We start from the raw sequence: 14,103 nt of genomic DNA on the forward strand, positions 1-14,103 counted from the left end.
AACACTTGGAGTCCTGAAGCAGCCCTGAAAGCCTTGCTGGTAGGAGACACCACAGGAGACTGCCATATCAGAGATTGACTTACTCCGGGAGGTGGCACCTGCAGAGGCTTCAGTGCAGATGCAAAGATCTCAGAAACAGGGAGTTAGTAGTTGGAGGGTAGGTGCTATCTAGAATGGAAAGTGCTGGAAAGACCCATCATGTGACCCAAGGCTGAGGACAGAAGTTAGCAGGGGAGGGTAAGGGCTAAGACATGCAGTGTTCTCAATGGTCAAAGAGGCCTCCAGTAGAAATAGTGAGAGAGATTAGGTCCAGTGCTATAGAAACAGATCCCCAAATAAGAAAGGATTTTTAACTTAAAAAGTCATCAGTGGGGGTGCATGGTTAGACCCACCTGTAATACCTGCACAGAAGAGGCCAAAACAAAAAAATCAGAGCTTGTGGGAATCTATTATAGTTGTTTTGGTGGGCCTAGACTAGATGAACAGACCTGTAAGTAGCATTCCTGTGTGGTGCCTGTTTCAAGCTCCTGCCTTGAGTTCCTTCCTGGGCTTCCCTTGATAGAAGAATTGTAAGATGAAAAGAAAAAAAAAAAACATTTCTCCCTCAAGTTGCTTTTGGTGCTTTTCACAGCAATAGAAAGCAAACAAGGATATATATATATATATATATATATATATATATATATATAATCTCAAAAACATAAAAATAAATGTGGTGGGCTGGCCTGGCCTGGCCGGCCATGTGCATAGCATGTGTGGGGTACTGGGTTCTATTCTATCTCCAAAAGAGAGGGAAGTGGGGAGGAGAAGGAAGGGGAGAGGAGGAGCTTGGGAAGAAAGACAGAGAAATCATTAGCATCTTCTGCTGCTGGAGCTGCCAAAACAGAACACTGCAGACTGGGTGGCTTAAACAACAGAAATGTGGCTTCTCGTGTTTCTGAAGGCTGGAAAGCCCAAAAGCATTGCCAGCATGGTCATTCTCTGGAGGGGTCCTCTGTCTGGCTTGCAGATGGCCCACCTCCTCATTCTGTCATCACATGGCGGGGAAAGGCCAGCTCTCTGGTGTCTCTCCTTAGGAAGGCAGGATCCCACCGGGACAGCCCTACCTTCCTGACTTCATCTGACCCACATGTCTTCCGCAAAGCCCATCTACTCACACCACACCCTGGTGAGGAACAGATGAGGAAGGCAACTTTCAGTCCATAAGGGTTTGGGGGGAAACTGCTGGGGCAAGAAGCCAGACAACACTGAGTTCTGAGCTTTCCAAGAAAGGACAGAACAGAGCTGAGTCTAGAGGGTTAGCAGGGAAAGGCTGGTGTTACAAGCATTGCTTATGGGAAAGAAATGATCTCATGTTCAGTTTGCTTAGACATCATTCTTTTTTTTTCTTCTGGGATCCAAAGTGCTCTATGGTCATATTCTTCTCATAGTTTCTGTTCCATTATATAATCTCCCCAAGTCAAACTAAACATCGTTTAAAAGGCAGTCACAATACACAGAGAAGTGAAAAACCACATGTGCGGTATGCCGCGTGCCCACTATGTTTAAAAGATTCAACAGAAAGAAATTCCAAAGGACATATATGCAAAATTTTCAGTGTTTGCCTCTAGGAGGTGGGATTTAGGGTGCAGTCGGCAGGGATCAGTTAGAAAAACAAACTGTACTAGAAGATTCAAGCAGACAGCATTGCATCCAGGCAGGTCTGTGCTTGCAAAGCTGATGGAGGCATGGAGAAAAGATAGAGGTGAGTAGGTGGTGGCCACCAGGAGCTGTCAGTCTTGTCACCTTGGCTCTGGTCTCCCTGTTGCTTCTGCTATATATCTGTCCAGAACTTTGTGCCTGGCCCATCAAGACAGACCCACACATCTTCACGTCTGCTGTCACTATCATGGCCTAGTAGGAATGGCTAATGTCTCCAGTTCCTCCCAGATCCATGTGGACATACGTCATCACCAGACTGAAAGCCATTCAGGACACACCTGGAAAGGGGGACTGGGAAGTAGCCTGGGGCCCAGAATCCCTTTGAAAGAACAGGGAATGGTACTTGGGCCAAAAGACAGCCATTATAGTCTACACTTGATGACTTCTTAGTCATCAAATAAGCCCTCTGGATCAGTTAAGTTTCTCAACCACAACAGCAATAGCATCAGCCTTCTGTAATGGTCCCTCTGGTCAATGGAATGAGTTCAGCTGCTCCTCTAAATGGGAGAACCACTTCATATCAGCTACCGTACCTACTGCTAGGGGACCTCCTCTAGCCAATGACAAACCTGAGTAGCCTATAAGAGACAAGTTTCACTACTTACAAGTAGCAGAAAACCAAGAGGAGATATAAAATACACATATACAAAACCAGAAAATTATGTATACTTTAGCTAGTATTTTGACAACTAGTCATGAGGCTCGAGCTGTCATTGCTGAAACATCCTTTATTTATTTATTTTTTTTTTCCCCTACTGCAAAATCTGTTTCTTTTGCTTTGGCCAGTACCTCACTTTACTTATAATTAGTTCTTCCATTCTTACTTTTGTCCAGATTTATTTTATGTGTATGAGTGTTTTCCTTTCATGTATGCATTCACACCATATGGTGTGTTCCTGGTGCCCCTGGAGGTCATACAGAGGTACAAGATCCCCACACTGGAACTCAAGGTGCTCTGAGCCACTACAGAGGTTCTAAGAATGAAGTCCATGTGCTCCACAGGAGCAGCAAGTTTTCTTAACCACCAAGCCATCTCTCAAGCCCAGAATTAGTGTTTTCCCAAGTAAAGTATTTCAGACGCTTTATTCTTTAAAGGCTTACCCCTGTATTGGCTTGCTCTAATCTATTAACTTTAACTGTTCACAATTTCTAGCCAGTAGCCTAGCAAGTGCCAGGTTTCAATTACAGTCCTAACTACCCTACAGCACAGTAGCAGCCCCATGTCTCCCTCATCTGTCACTCCAGCCAATACAATAACTACTTTTTTTTGTTTGGGTAGTCCGATGGCGTTCTAAGAAACATCAAATGCTAGTCTTTTCTGTCAAACAGTATTGAACCTAATTAAGACAAATAATTGAATTCTTTTTATTTCTCTCACCTTTTTAAGACTTTTATGCAAATCTTTTTATCTTTCCCTTGTAGACCTTTATTTAAATGCTTTAATATTCCCACCAAATCAAACTTTTATTTAATGACTGCTTTGTCCCTTCCCTCATCTCCATTGCCTTGAATCTTGTAAAACTAACCAACATTGAAAGAGCATGTAGTCAGACCCCAAACAATGGGGAAAAGACCGTCACCACCCTCATTTAATCAGAATCAAGTGCACTTCGTGTCCCTATGCGCTTGCCCACCCAGCCTGGGTTCTGACGAACCTTTTTAAAAACAAGTGCCTACTTCTGCTTGGTTCACATGTTCCTTTGTGAGACACCAACACCAAGATTATTCTTTGGTTCTAAGAGCATGGATACCACAAAGGACCACGTGGTTAACTGTGGAACCGTTATTATATTCTCCAGTAGATGTATGTTCCCTATAGACTTGTCAACTAGGATGTTGCAAGGATAAAAAGCAAACATTTTTGGTGTAGGTTTTTGGGAGCATAACTAAAAAGAGAATTCAAAGTTGTATGGCAATGAAGACATAGACAATTTTCCCACCACTTCTCTCCCTCTTTATCCTTGGATATCACAAAAAGGATACTACAAACAGGTGCAGGCTTATCCCTTATCTCGGGGGTATTGAAAAGTATAGGATAAGGCTGGAGAGATGATGGCACAGCACTTAAGATCACTGGCTGTTCTTCCAGAGGTCCTGAGTTCGATTTCCAGCAACCATATGGTGGCTTACTACCATCTATACTGGAATCTAATGCCTTCTTCTGGCATACAAACGTACATGCAGATAGAGCACACATATACATAAAGTAAAATAAATAAATCTTAAAAAAAAAAAAGAAAGAAAGAAAAGTATAGGATTAGCTTCAGCAGCACCTGACTAATGTGACAACCAGCCCTCTCCACCTGGGGCATGTCAAGGCAGTTAAGAATTCATCTACCGTGTGTTGTTCCTGGGGTTGCCAAGACATATCAGGAGTAGAGTACAAATACAATTCCCTTAGTGCTGGAGACTGGGGCCCTGCCGTAGCCTCTGGAGTGCAGAGGCTGGAAGAACCCAGTCTCACTGGTCCACAGAACACATCTTACAACCAGGCAGGGAATCCCCTCCAGGAGGAGCTAGCTTATTTGCATAATAAAAACAGGTAGAACATAATGTGACATCTGCACAGGTGTGAATGTCCTTTAAATCAGAGGCCCTGCCTAACACGTCTTTATGGTCAAGCAGCTCAGAGTTTCCAAGTGAGGCAGTCTGGCCATGACGTCCAACTTAAACATCTTGAGTTTGAGTTGTCCCCTTGATAGGTGCTGCACTTATTTCACAACTGACCACACCTATCCGCTGTCACCCTCTCGAGTTTCCAAACGTGAAACTCGTTTTTAATGGAAATCGCCAATTTGCCAAACGTTCTCTGTTAGGCTTTTTTTTTTTTTAAATCTACTACAGTCATCTCTTTGGGCTAAAATCTTCTCACTGCTCATGTATTTCTAACCCACAATCACTCTGTGGACCAGGATCCAATTTTAAAACCTTCAAGTTCTAAATTGGAACATGAAATTGATTGTGCGGCTTCAAGTCAGTGTAAAAGTTTCCATGATTTTGCCCAGAAAACAGATTCGGGTCAGCACTCTCACCAAGAAGCCCCATCATTATTGCGACTCTCAGAATTGGAACTGAATGCATCCAGAGAGAGTCTCCTGTGAGCCAGAGCTTCTCCAGGGAGGACTCAAAGCAGCTGCCTCTGAGAGTCTCTTAATTATGGCTTATGCAAATGCCTCGTGAACAGAGCACCCCTTTGCCAGGAAGGAAGGCACTGCTTGTCTGCACTGGGACGCTCCCCATCCACCAGAGTGAGCTCCTCGGTAAGTCTCCTTGGGCCACAGGGCACAGGCAGAGGACTGAGCACTGTGTGCTGCAGACTCAGGAGCCAAGTAGACCGATAAGCCAGAGAGGTGAACTCCATGACAGGGATCTTCAAAGAATGATAACTAAGCAAAACTAAGAGTCTCTAGGTTCCAACTCTACCTCCCCTCTCTCCTCTGAGCTAAACTTTTCTCCATCAGCATTCCTTAAAACCTGGCTTTCTTACCAGTGAACCGATGGATCAAGCCTTGCCTTAGGAATCTAGTAAGAGGATAAGTGTCTCCATTGATAAACTAGTTGGGATAAGCTCAAAATATTAACAGATTAATCTAGAATCCTACATAATGCTTAGCAGTAGGCCACACTCATGAGGCTCAGAATCTCTAAGGGAGACACAAAGTCTGGAGAAAATTTGGTGAATAAAAGAGGCAGGAAAGGCATCAGACTGTTGTCTGTCTCTAAGGCTGTGGGGCATTCGCCTAGAACTTGTTAATAAACCGCTGATTCTGTACCCTTAGCAGAAAACCCACCCTGTCTACCCTCTAGGATGGTTGTTGAGGATCAGAGTCAGAAGAAGATAAGAGAGATCAAGGCATACGGCTCACACAGTGACTCACAGGGGCTGCTTCAACTCCAGCACAACCAAGAACCAGGACAGGTTAGACAGAGCATCCGTACCTGATGGTGGTACCTTGCAGGCGGTCTATCTTCTTGTTGAGTTCTGCAATGATACTGTGGAGTTCTGTGATGCGCTCCTCATAGCGGAGTGTCGTGCGCTCCTGGACGTCTTCATGCTCTCTCATGAGGTGTGACTGCTCACACTAGGACCAAGAACACAGAGCACAAGATGAACATGTGGCTATGTTGACACGCCTTTTGGAGAATGAGTTTGCATTTTATGGTTTCAAACTATCACTCGCAAAACTGGTATGTCCACACAAAAACAGGTACCTGCTCCAACCCCAAGCTAACCCTTTTAGCCCCAATTCAAATTTACAATGCCTTGGGAGGAGATGCTGGGCTTTCTCTTCCCAACACTCCTTCCTTTTCTTTCACCCTCTGTAGAGTCACTCTTTGCCCCTAACCAAAAAATGGGCAAGAATTCGTCAGATTCGTCCATTAGATTCTGAGTCTTGAGTAAATTCCCCCAAGTAATGCACATAAGTTGGCACAGAGCTGATTCATCCACAGCCTCAAAGGGCTGTCCCTTCCTTCCTTCCACCAATTTGCTTCATTTTTGACAATATGTCTCAGTCATTTTTCAACCAAAAACACTAAGTGGTATAATGGGTGATCTGGTGGGGGAGGAGACCAGTATATGCTATCCAATATCCTCTTCTGCTGTACTGTAAACTCCCAGAAGGCAGACACTAGATATTCCATCATTTAGCCTAGCCATCTCTCCCACCCTGGTGACATATGGCCCGGCTCACTGTGGGTGATCTAGAAGTGTTATGAGATGAGAAAATGGCAACATGTCAGAGCCATGAAGGCTGCTTTATAGAAATAATAACAAAAAAAGGGCCCGAAGCTTCCCCGTGCCTATGCATTGATGTGCCTATGCATTGATGGGGTAAGAATCATTGCATGCTATGAAAACATTTTTTGCAGAGGGAATTTAAACCATAAGGAATCTATTCACTATTGTGTCTTTCTACCCTCCTCAACTCCCCTTAGGCAGTAGCAGCTGACCTCATTTACATAACAATAAAACATCCTAGGTGATGGAACAAGTGGCCTCGCTCTGGCCTTGTCTGCTACACTCAGCGGTTATTAATTTCCTGTCCAGCAGGAAAATTTTAATTTCACTTTCAACAAGGTTTTCCGAACGCCAAGAGCCATATGTGATCTCCAGTCAGCTCTGCAGGTGTGTGTTTTCAGGCCTAGTGGCAGGAAAAAGGCAAGGCTTCTTCCCTGTATCTTCCATGTTTCCAATGCTATCACTCAGGGCAGGGGCCTGGGGACCCTCTGAGCTCTAGACACAAGATCAGAGCAAGCAAGGCTTATGACTGCTCTGTCGTGAAGACTCATGGGACAGCTGCTTTTCGAAGAACACTGATGGAACTACTGTGTTCAGTGATAACCTCAGCACCAAAGAAACCCACCACACACACACACACATACACACACACTCTAAGTCAAGCTGAGAGTCAGTGGATTGAGAGAGGTAAGGATGAACATGGAACAAAGGTCACTTTTAATGGTCTGGGGACACTGCTCAGTAGTGCAGCTTATGTTTAGCAAAGGCAAGATCCTGGGTTTAATCCCAAGCACCAAAGAAAACCACACCTCTGTGGAAGCTTTCCTAAAAGGAATCCTGTTCCATGCATTTCAGGATTGTCCCACCATCTTTATAAGAAGAGAAGTCCACAAAATGTCAGTATGTCAAAACTTACACGGGTTACTAAATAAACAGATCCTGTCTTTCTCTGAAACGTCTAAGGGTAGAATACTGTCCCCCTACATTCCCAATAGGGGGATCTATGAGCTCTCACTGCTGGTCGTTACTCCCACCCCCAAATAGTGTATGTTCTATTCATACACCTACAGAGTGCACGCTCGTGTGTGATCAAACTGGAAAGGCTGGCAGGGCAGTGCCCATCTCTGCTTTAGACTCTGCCACAGCCATGCTGGCTTTCAACACACAGTTCTCTTGGACCATTTTCTGTGTGATGCTTCCCACCCAAGCTTCATGCATTTCCATCATCCCTCGACAGGCCACTGCTACCACCTAGCCTGTCAAGAAACTGCAGAATCCTACCATGAAGTAAGAGGTTCAGTGCTTAGACTTGAAAGCCAGGATGAGACAACACAGACATCCTCGTGGGACTGCTCTGGTCTACAGTCAGTGTGGGGTAGGCCTGGTTTCGGAGATACCAGATGGAGAAGGGGAAGGTGACATGTGGTACTGAGCCACCTTTGCCCTGGCTTCCAGCTGAAATGTCTGCCTGGAGGGGTGTGCAGGAACAAGAGACGACAGGAAGCCTGAAACTCAGTCAGGCACAGCACTTGCAGCTAACAGGAGGGAAGTCAGGGGGAAACAACTCTTAGCACAGGGCAAAGATGTTTGGCTCACATCCCTACATTTCCCCACAAGTATGCTTTTTTGAAAGTAGTAGGAAGCCTCTCTGATTTAGTGTTTCCTTTAACAAATATCAGACATCTCTGGATTGCCTCAAATGTCTAAAAGATTACCTAGTGTCACAGGGGAAGGAACTGTGACAAGCCCTTTGAAGGGAACTCGGGTCACTATCATCAAATGGACTAAAGGAATCCTGGGTTTTCAGAGAGTAAGAAACATGGACTTAAGTCGGTGGGGAGAAAATGTGGGTGGTGTCGGTTCCATCTCTGGGCAGTGCTTACTTCCAGGAATCAGCAGCATCTCATGGGCTGTTAAAGCACTGATAATCTGTAGTGAATGATCACAAGTGACAAGTCAGAGATGCAGCCTCAGTTTATTTAAACTTAGTCCAGCCATGGGCTATTTTAGCCGTCAAGAACCAACTCTTTGTTTTGAGGGTCCTTTATTCTTAGGCTCTGCTTCATTTATTTCTGCTTTGACCTTGACTTCTTTCCTTCTACCAATTTTGAATTCAGTTTGTTCTGGTTTTGTGAGCATGTCGATATACAGTGATGGTTTCCGTTTGTTTGTTTTGTGTTTTTTGTTTGTTTGTTTTTGTCCTTTTTTGAGATTTCTCTCTTTTTTAAAAAATATAGGCATAAATTGTCATAAGCATCCGGTTTAATATTGGTTTTGCTACATCCTACAAGCTTTGGTATATTGTACGATTATTTTCATTTGTTTGAAAAACATTTCAAATGGACTAAGTTCCCAGTTACTCATTTACAATGTTTATGATGATGAAAGATCTAGAAAATCTTCCAGGTTTTCATAAATCTATCCACACAATCCTTTCTCAAATGGTGTCTCTGTCTCTCTCACAGTCAGTGAGGCTCCACCTGGAAGATAAACATTAGCAACCCTGCTGAGGCAGCCAACAGGGCCTTCACTGCACTTGATATTGCTGCCTCCTTTGTGGGAGTGTATCTGCACTTTTCTTCCCCCTCGGAAGCTAATATAGACCCTGTAAATCTGTTCTGACCAATGCGATGAGCAATGGAACACCATTTTGTTAATTAGAACTCTTGTAGGATTTACCTCATGTCCTTCTCCTGGTCATAGTGAATAGTGACCTTCCAAATGATAGAGGTTCAACGAACTTGGGTGCCTAGGTGAGGTACAGCAAGCATGTACCCCCAGCACACACTCCACACACATAGCCACACCCCCACACCTCTCCATGAGCTCCTAGTAGGATATTTGATATCTAGAATTGCTTGCTATTACTGCATAACATATCCGACTGATCAAATCACTTTGTACAGACTCAACATGAAGTGACTGTCTTATTTATTGTAGCCCAGGTAACAGGTAGACGCTGCTAAAACAAACAAACAACAAAAAGACAAGAACAGACCAACAAACCAACAAAAGTTTTCTCTTATTCTGGTCAAGTCACCTGGGAACTGAATCCCTAAGCTCCCTCCTTCATCCTCCCTCAGCTCCTTATGGGCCACAATAAACACCAGGAAATTTTATGCCCAATAGTACCAGACAGGAGCTAGAAGATATAGACATCTTCACCCCTAAAGAGGACAGAAGCACCCAAGTTCACATACTGTGAAACTGGGCAATGCTGGCTTCTGTTAGCAGCTCTGACTACCTGTGATGACTTATCAGGTGCCAGGAAGGAATAGCAGGAGTTTCTCATGGGACCCTTACCAGCTAGGTATTATTATTGTATTTGCTTTAGCATATACAAGCGATTGCTACATTTCCAAAGAAAAAGGCAAGAAAGAACTTGAAACAGCGTGCCTCTGCTTTTCCTTGCATTATTGCAGTAATTGCATTTCTGGACTCTCTCTCTCTCCATCCATCCTAAATTCAATTTCTGACTGATGCTACCAGAAAACCAAAGCCAGAGACCCCGTGACTGCAGCGGCTTGCCTCGACGTTTCTAGAGGTCAATGTCACTGGGAATCTAGATTTCTTTTCACCACAGCTACAGACTTTCAGCTTGTGATTCGATAACAGAGTGCTTTGTTTTTCCTGGATTTTTATCTGCTATGTGATATCTATCCTGAGGTCCGTTTCAAGACCTTAACCCTGTCATGTTAGGGAGGAATAAAAATCCATATAAATACCTGCATCCAACCATCTAAATGGTTGGGGCTATGCACAATAATGATTAATAAAAACAAACAAGGGGGCCAGTGAGAAGGCACGAAAGGTAAAGGAGCTTGTGGCTAAGTTGAAGGATCTGAGTTCAATGTCTGGGAGCCACACAATGGAAACAAAGAACCAAGTCCTGGACTTTCTCCTCCAGCCTGCACAGGTACACTGTGGCATGTGTGTGCACAAATACATACACATATGTAAACAAAAATGTGATACACGAAAGATGGCCTAGTCGGCCATCATTGGAAAGAGAGGCCCATTGGACTTGCAAACTTTATATGCCCCAATATAGGGGAATGCCAGGGCCAAAAGAATGGGAATTGGTGGGTAGGGAAGTGGGGGGGCGCTATGGGGGACTTTTGGGATAGCATTGGAAATGTAATTGAGGAAAATATGTAATAAAAATATTAAAAATAAAAAAAAAGCTATTCATGCAAGGAAAAAAAAAGATTAGTCACATAGATGAAAATGGGTACTTAGTAAATATAACTATATTTCTTAAAAAAAAATGTGATACAAATTAAGTAATCAAACAAGCAACAGCATCATTCCAACTGCTGAGAATAAAACATCTCTGCTAGTGATAACAATCCCAAATAAAGCCTGAAGCCAGCCCTGCCTGGGCATATGAGGCCCATAGGAGAAGCCTGTGCAGTGTGGGGATACTGGGGACCTTTACGGTTTTGTTAATGCTCTTTGCCGGGTTTTACCTTATCCCACCGAGGCCACTGATCTTTAATTTGTCTCAGCTGTCAAACCTAAGAGCATTATAAACTGGCTTCTCGAAAACACATGATACTGTCAGGAACGTGTTAACCCTCTCAGCCATCCTGGAAAGGGGGTCAGCACCTCTCCCCTTTAAAATATGGTAGGGTGGGGTGATGCTTTCTTAGGGTCACGCTGGGCTGGTCACAACTAATGGTACTCACAGGGTAAGCCAATTCTGATTCTAAGCTCTGCCACAGTTCTCCTTAGAGGAAAGCAAGCCAAGAAGAGAGAGACAAACTCATCAGCCATGGAGGAGCAGAGCTGGAACGGTCACCATGTCACCACAGAACACTAATCGCAAAGAAGAAAGGATGGAGGAGCTAACAAAGAAAATGCCTGCAAAGTGCATCTTCATCTCAGGGGGAAATGCATGTGAAAGAAAACACTATCTCTGTTCCATGTCATTGAAAGTATATGTTTTCTTTCTTAAAAGCCAGAGTGTGACAACTCAGGGGGCTTGCTTTTGGGAGATAAGAGAACTTCAACACAGGACACGTCTCATCGCACTGCTCCTTTAAACGTGGATGCAAGTGCAAGCTCAGGTCTGTGTGCCTGCTCTGTTGGTGAGGTTAGGGATGTGCCCCTTGTATTACGCTTGCAGCAATTGATTGCACAGCCAAGCAGCAGAGAACTAATCCTGTCTTTCCCATTTTATTGGCTCCTTACTCAGCTCTTCACTTCCAACCTAGGGCTATTTGTAAAATTCCATCTAGGATCAATTTCCTAACATAGGAAACCTACTATTATTCAATCAATTCCAGTGTTATCAATAATTATTGAACGGATGCTGGGTTTCTTCCGGGGATCCCCAGTGAAGGTAACCACCATTGACTGTTTACAATTTGGTTCAATCGTGACACTATAGTATTTGGACATGGTAAAACTTCCTCCAGACACACAAGAAACTTCACGGGCATTTGCTCTTGCAGAAGCTGGGAAAGCTTCAAGCATGCATCATTTACTGAGGCAACAACAAGAGAGCACAGCATGGCCAGCTCACTGCATTTATCCTTTCTAGAAAAAAAATCCAACTTTGTAAGGAAATCAGAAGAGCTTGGCTGACATTTTCTCGTGTTCTCTTTCCTAGATCCTAGCGGTTTGGTTTGGTTTTGTACTTTGAAAAGCATCTCTAGTGAAGTGTGCACAAGGTGACTTTTCAGACTGGTGTATAAATGCAAATAGAGGTTGGTGGCTTTTGAGCATGATTGGTATCATCAGGGGTAAAAACAGCCATCACAAGCTATTATGTGAGACTGCTTAAACATAAATATGCCCCCAAGCATATAAGCAAAGTTTTCTATTACGTTTTACTATCCCCTGAAAAAAATGGTGCTGTCTTTGCACACACACACACATAATATCATAATGGTCATGCTTTAAGGTCCAATCCTGAGAAAGTTGCAGGGGGTGGGGGGCAGGGAAGAAAAATGGCAATCAGGGGTGGGGGTGGGGTGGCGTCTCACCAATCCTAACTGCCAATAGTGATGGGCTTTGGACATGTGCAATTGGAAGCGAGCTTTTAAATATCATTTTACCGTTTTTAAATCTACAGTGCTACAGGCCTAGCACTTTCTCTTTAAAAGAACTTAATCTGATACGTCATTTAGCAAATGCCAGTTCATCAAAGCTGGTTACTGGAAACAATGTAATGCTGTTCTTCATGTTTGTTCTTTCACAATCAATCCACTAAGTTAAAAGCAAAACTCAAACCCAAACAACAACAGACCCCCAAACTGTCCTGCAGAGAGTCCTGCAGTGAGATTCCTGTGGTACAGAAAGAGGACTTTTGGCCTTCCTCAGCAGCTCATCTGACCTTGGGTATGGAGCAGGGTCAGCTGCCTGGCTGCCTGTCAAATGTGAAGGTAGCTGACTGAGCATAAGTCCGGGCTTCCTTAGCCTTGTGTCAGATTCAAGGCACCTGTAACTGTGAGACAGGAGAGCTTCCGAAAAAATTCCAAAGCCTTCTTTCTAGAACGGTGTCTGCAACAAAATGGAAATTTTTTTTTCTTTTTCTCTGGCTGAAATTTTTTTACTTCAACTCCTTCCTTTCTGACTATGAAAGAAATTCAACAGTGATGGGATGTACTTGGGAAGTAGCCATGATGGCTCAGGCCTGTAATCTCAGGACCTAAGACACTGAGGCAAGAGAACTGACTTGTGTTCGAGATGTAGCCTGGGTTACTCAGCACCACCTGTTGTAAAGACAAACGAGCCACCACCATAGTGTGTCACGAGCCACCATCCCAGTGTGTCACAAGCCACCATCCCAGTGTGTCACAGGCCACCATCCCAGTGTGTCACAAGCCACCAGCCCAGTGTGTCACAGGCCACCATCCCAGTGTGTCACTAACAAGCTTCTTTCCTTGGCGGGGTGAGAACTGAAGCCGGGGCTTTGTGAACGTTAGATGCTCCACCTCTGAGGTCCCACACAGACCTTTTTAGAATCTTATTTTGAGACAGAAGCTCACCGAGTTGTTCATGCTGACCTGGAGCTCTTCCTGTTGCTCAAGCAGACCCTGCTTGTGTAATTCTCCTAGCTCCCGCTCCCAAGTTAGTAGGATAACAAGTCTGTGCTGCCCCGAGCTCAGCAAGCGGAAATGTAAAAAGTAAACCTGGTAATTTTGTTTCGTTTTGTTTTAAATGCTGTGAACTACTACATTTTTTTTTGAGAAAAAATCTGAGCATGTATTTACGCAGCACAGTTTAAAGAACTTGGCCTTAGCAGCCCTTTGCAAACAAGATACATTTAGGTAAGAATGAGCCAACATCCCTGGCAGAACTCAGTGGTGTCGGTCTGTGTGGGCAGACTCAACATGGAGATTGATTCTAATAAGTGGAAAACCCATAAGAAAGCCAGGAGGCCAATGGGAAAAACCAGGTAAAACTGGGGGGGGGGTGCTGATGCCAGAGTGTGCAGAGTGAGGGGTCCATCATGGGCTACAATGGACCACGGCAGGCTGTTCCCTGTGAATTGTCAAGACTGCTTCCCAAGATTCCCATTTAGAGCAAGGAAAAGCTCTAAGCACCATCCAAACAGATCAGGATGGAGAAGATAGAAGGAAAGAGAAGAAGATGCAGACATAAATGGAACAGAAACACGGAGCCAGGAAGTGTCCAGAAGGGGCTATCATATG

At 44.2% G+C, this 14,103-nt stretch overlaps 1 protein-coding gene across 3 annotated transcripts in view; it reads right to left on the reverse strand.

Moving 5' to 3' along the window:
* The window catches only part of Mcc (MCC regulator of Wnt signaling pathway), a 387,208-nt gene that overhangs the window by 84,774 nt on the left and 288,331 nt on the right, over positions 1–14,103 (reverse strand). For all 3 annotated transcript variants that reach the window (XM_085833615.1, XM_021150247.3, XM_021150249.3), the window contains one exon: positions 5,641–5,783. In XM_085833615.1, the coding sequence (XP_085689741.1) occupies positions 5,641–5,783 (143 nt within the window). The remainder of the gene's footprint in view (positions 1–5,640; positions 5,784–14,103) is intronic.

Source organism: Mus caroli, unplaced genomic scaffold (assembly GCF_978045245.1).
Source record: "Mus caroli unplaced genomic scaffold, Mus_caroli_1 scaffold_19, whole genome shotgun sequence".
In the NCBI taxonomy this organism is placed as follows: Eukaryota; Metazoa; Chordata; class Mammalia; order Rodentia; family Muridae; genus Mus; species Mus caroli.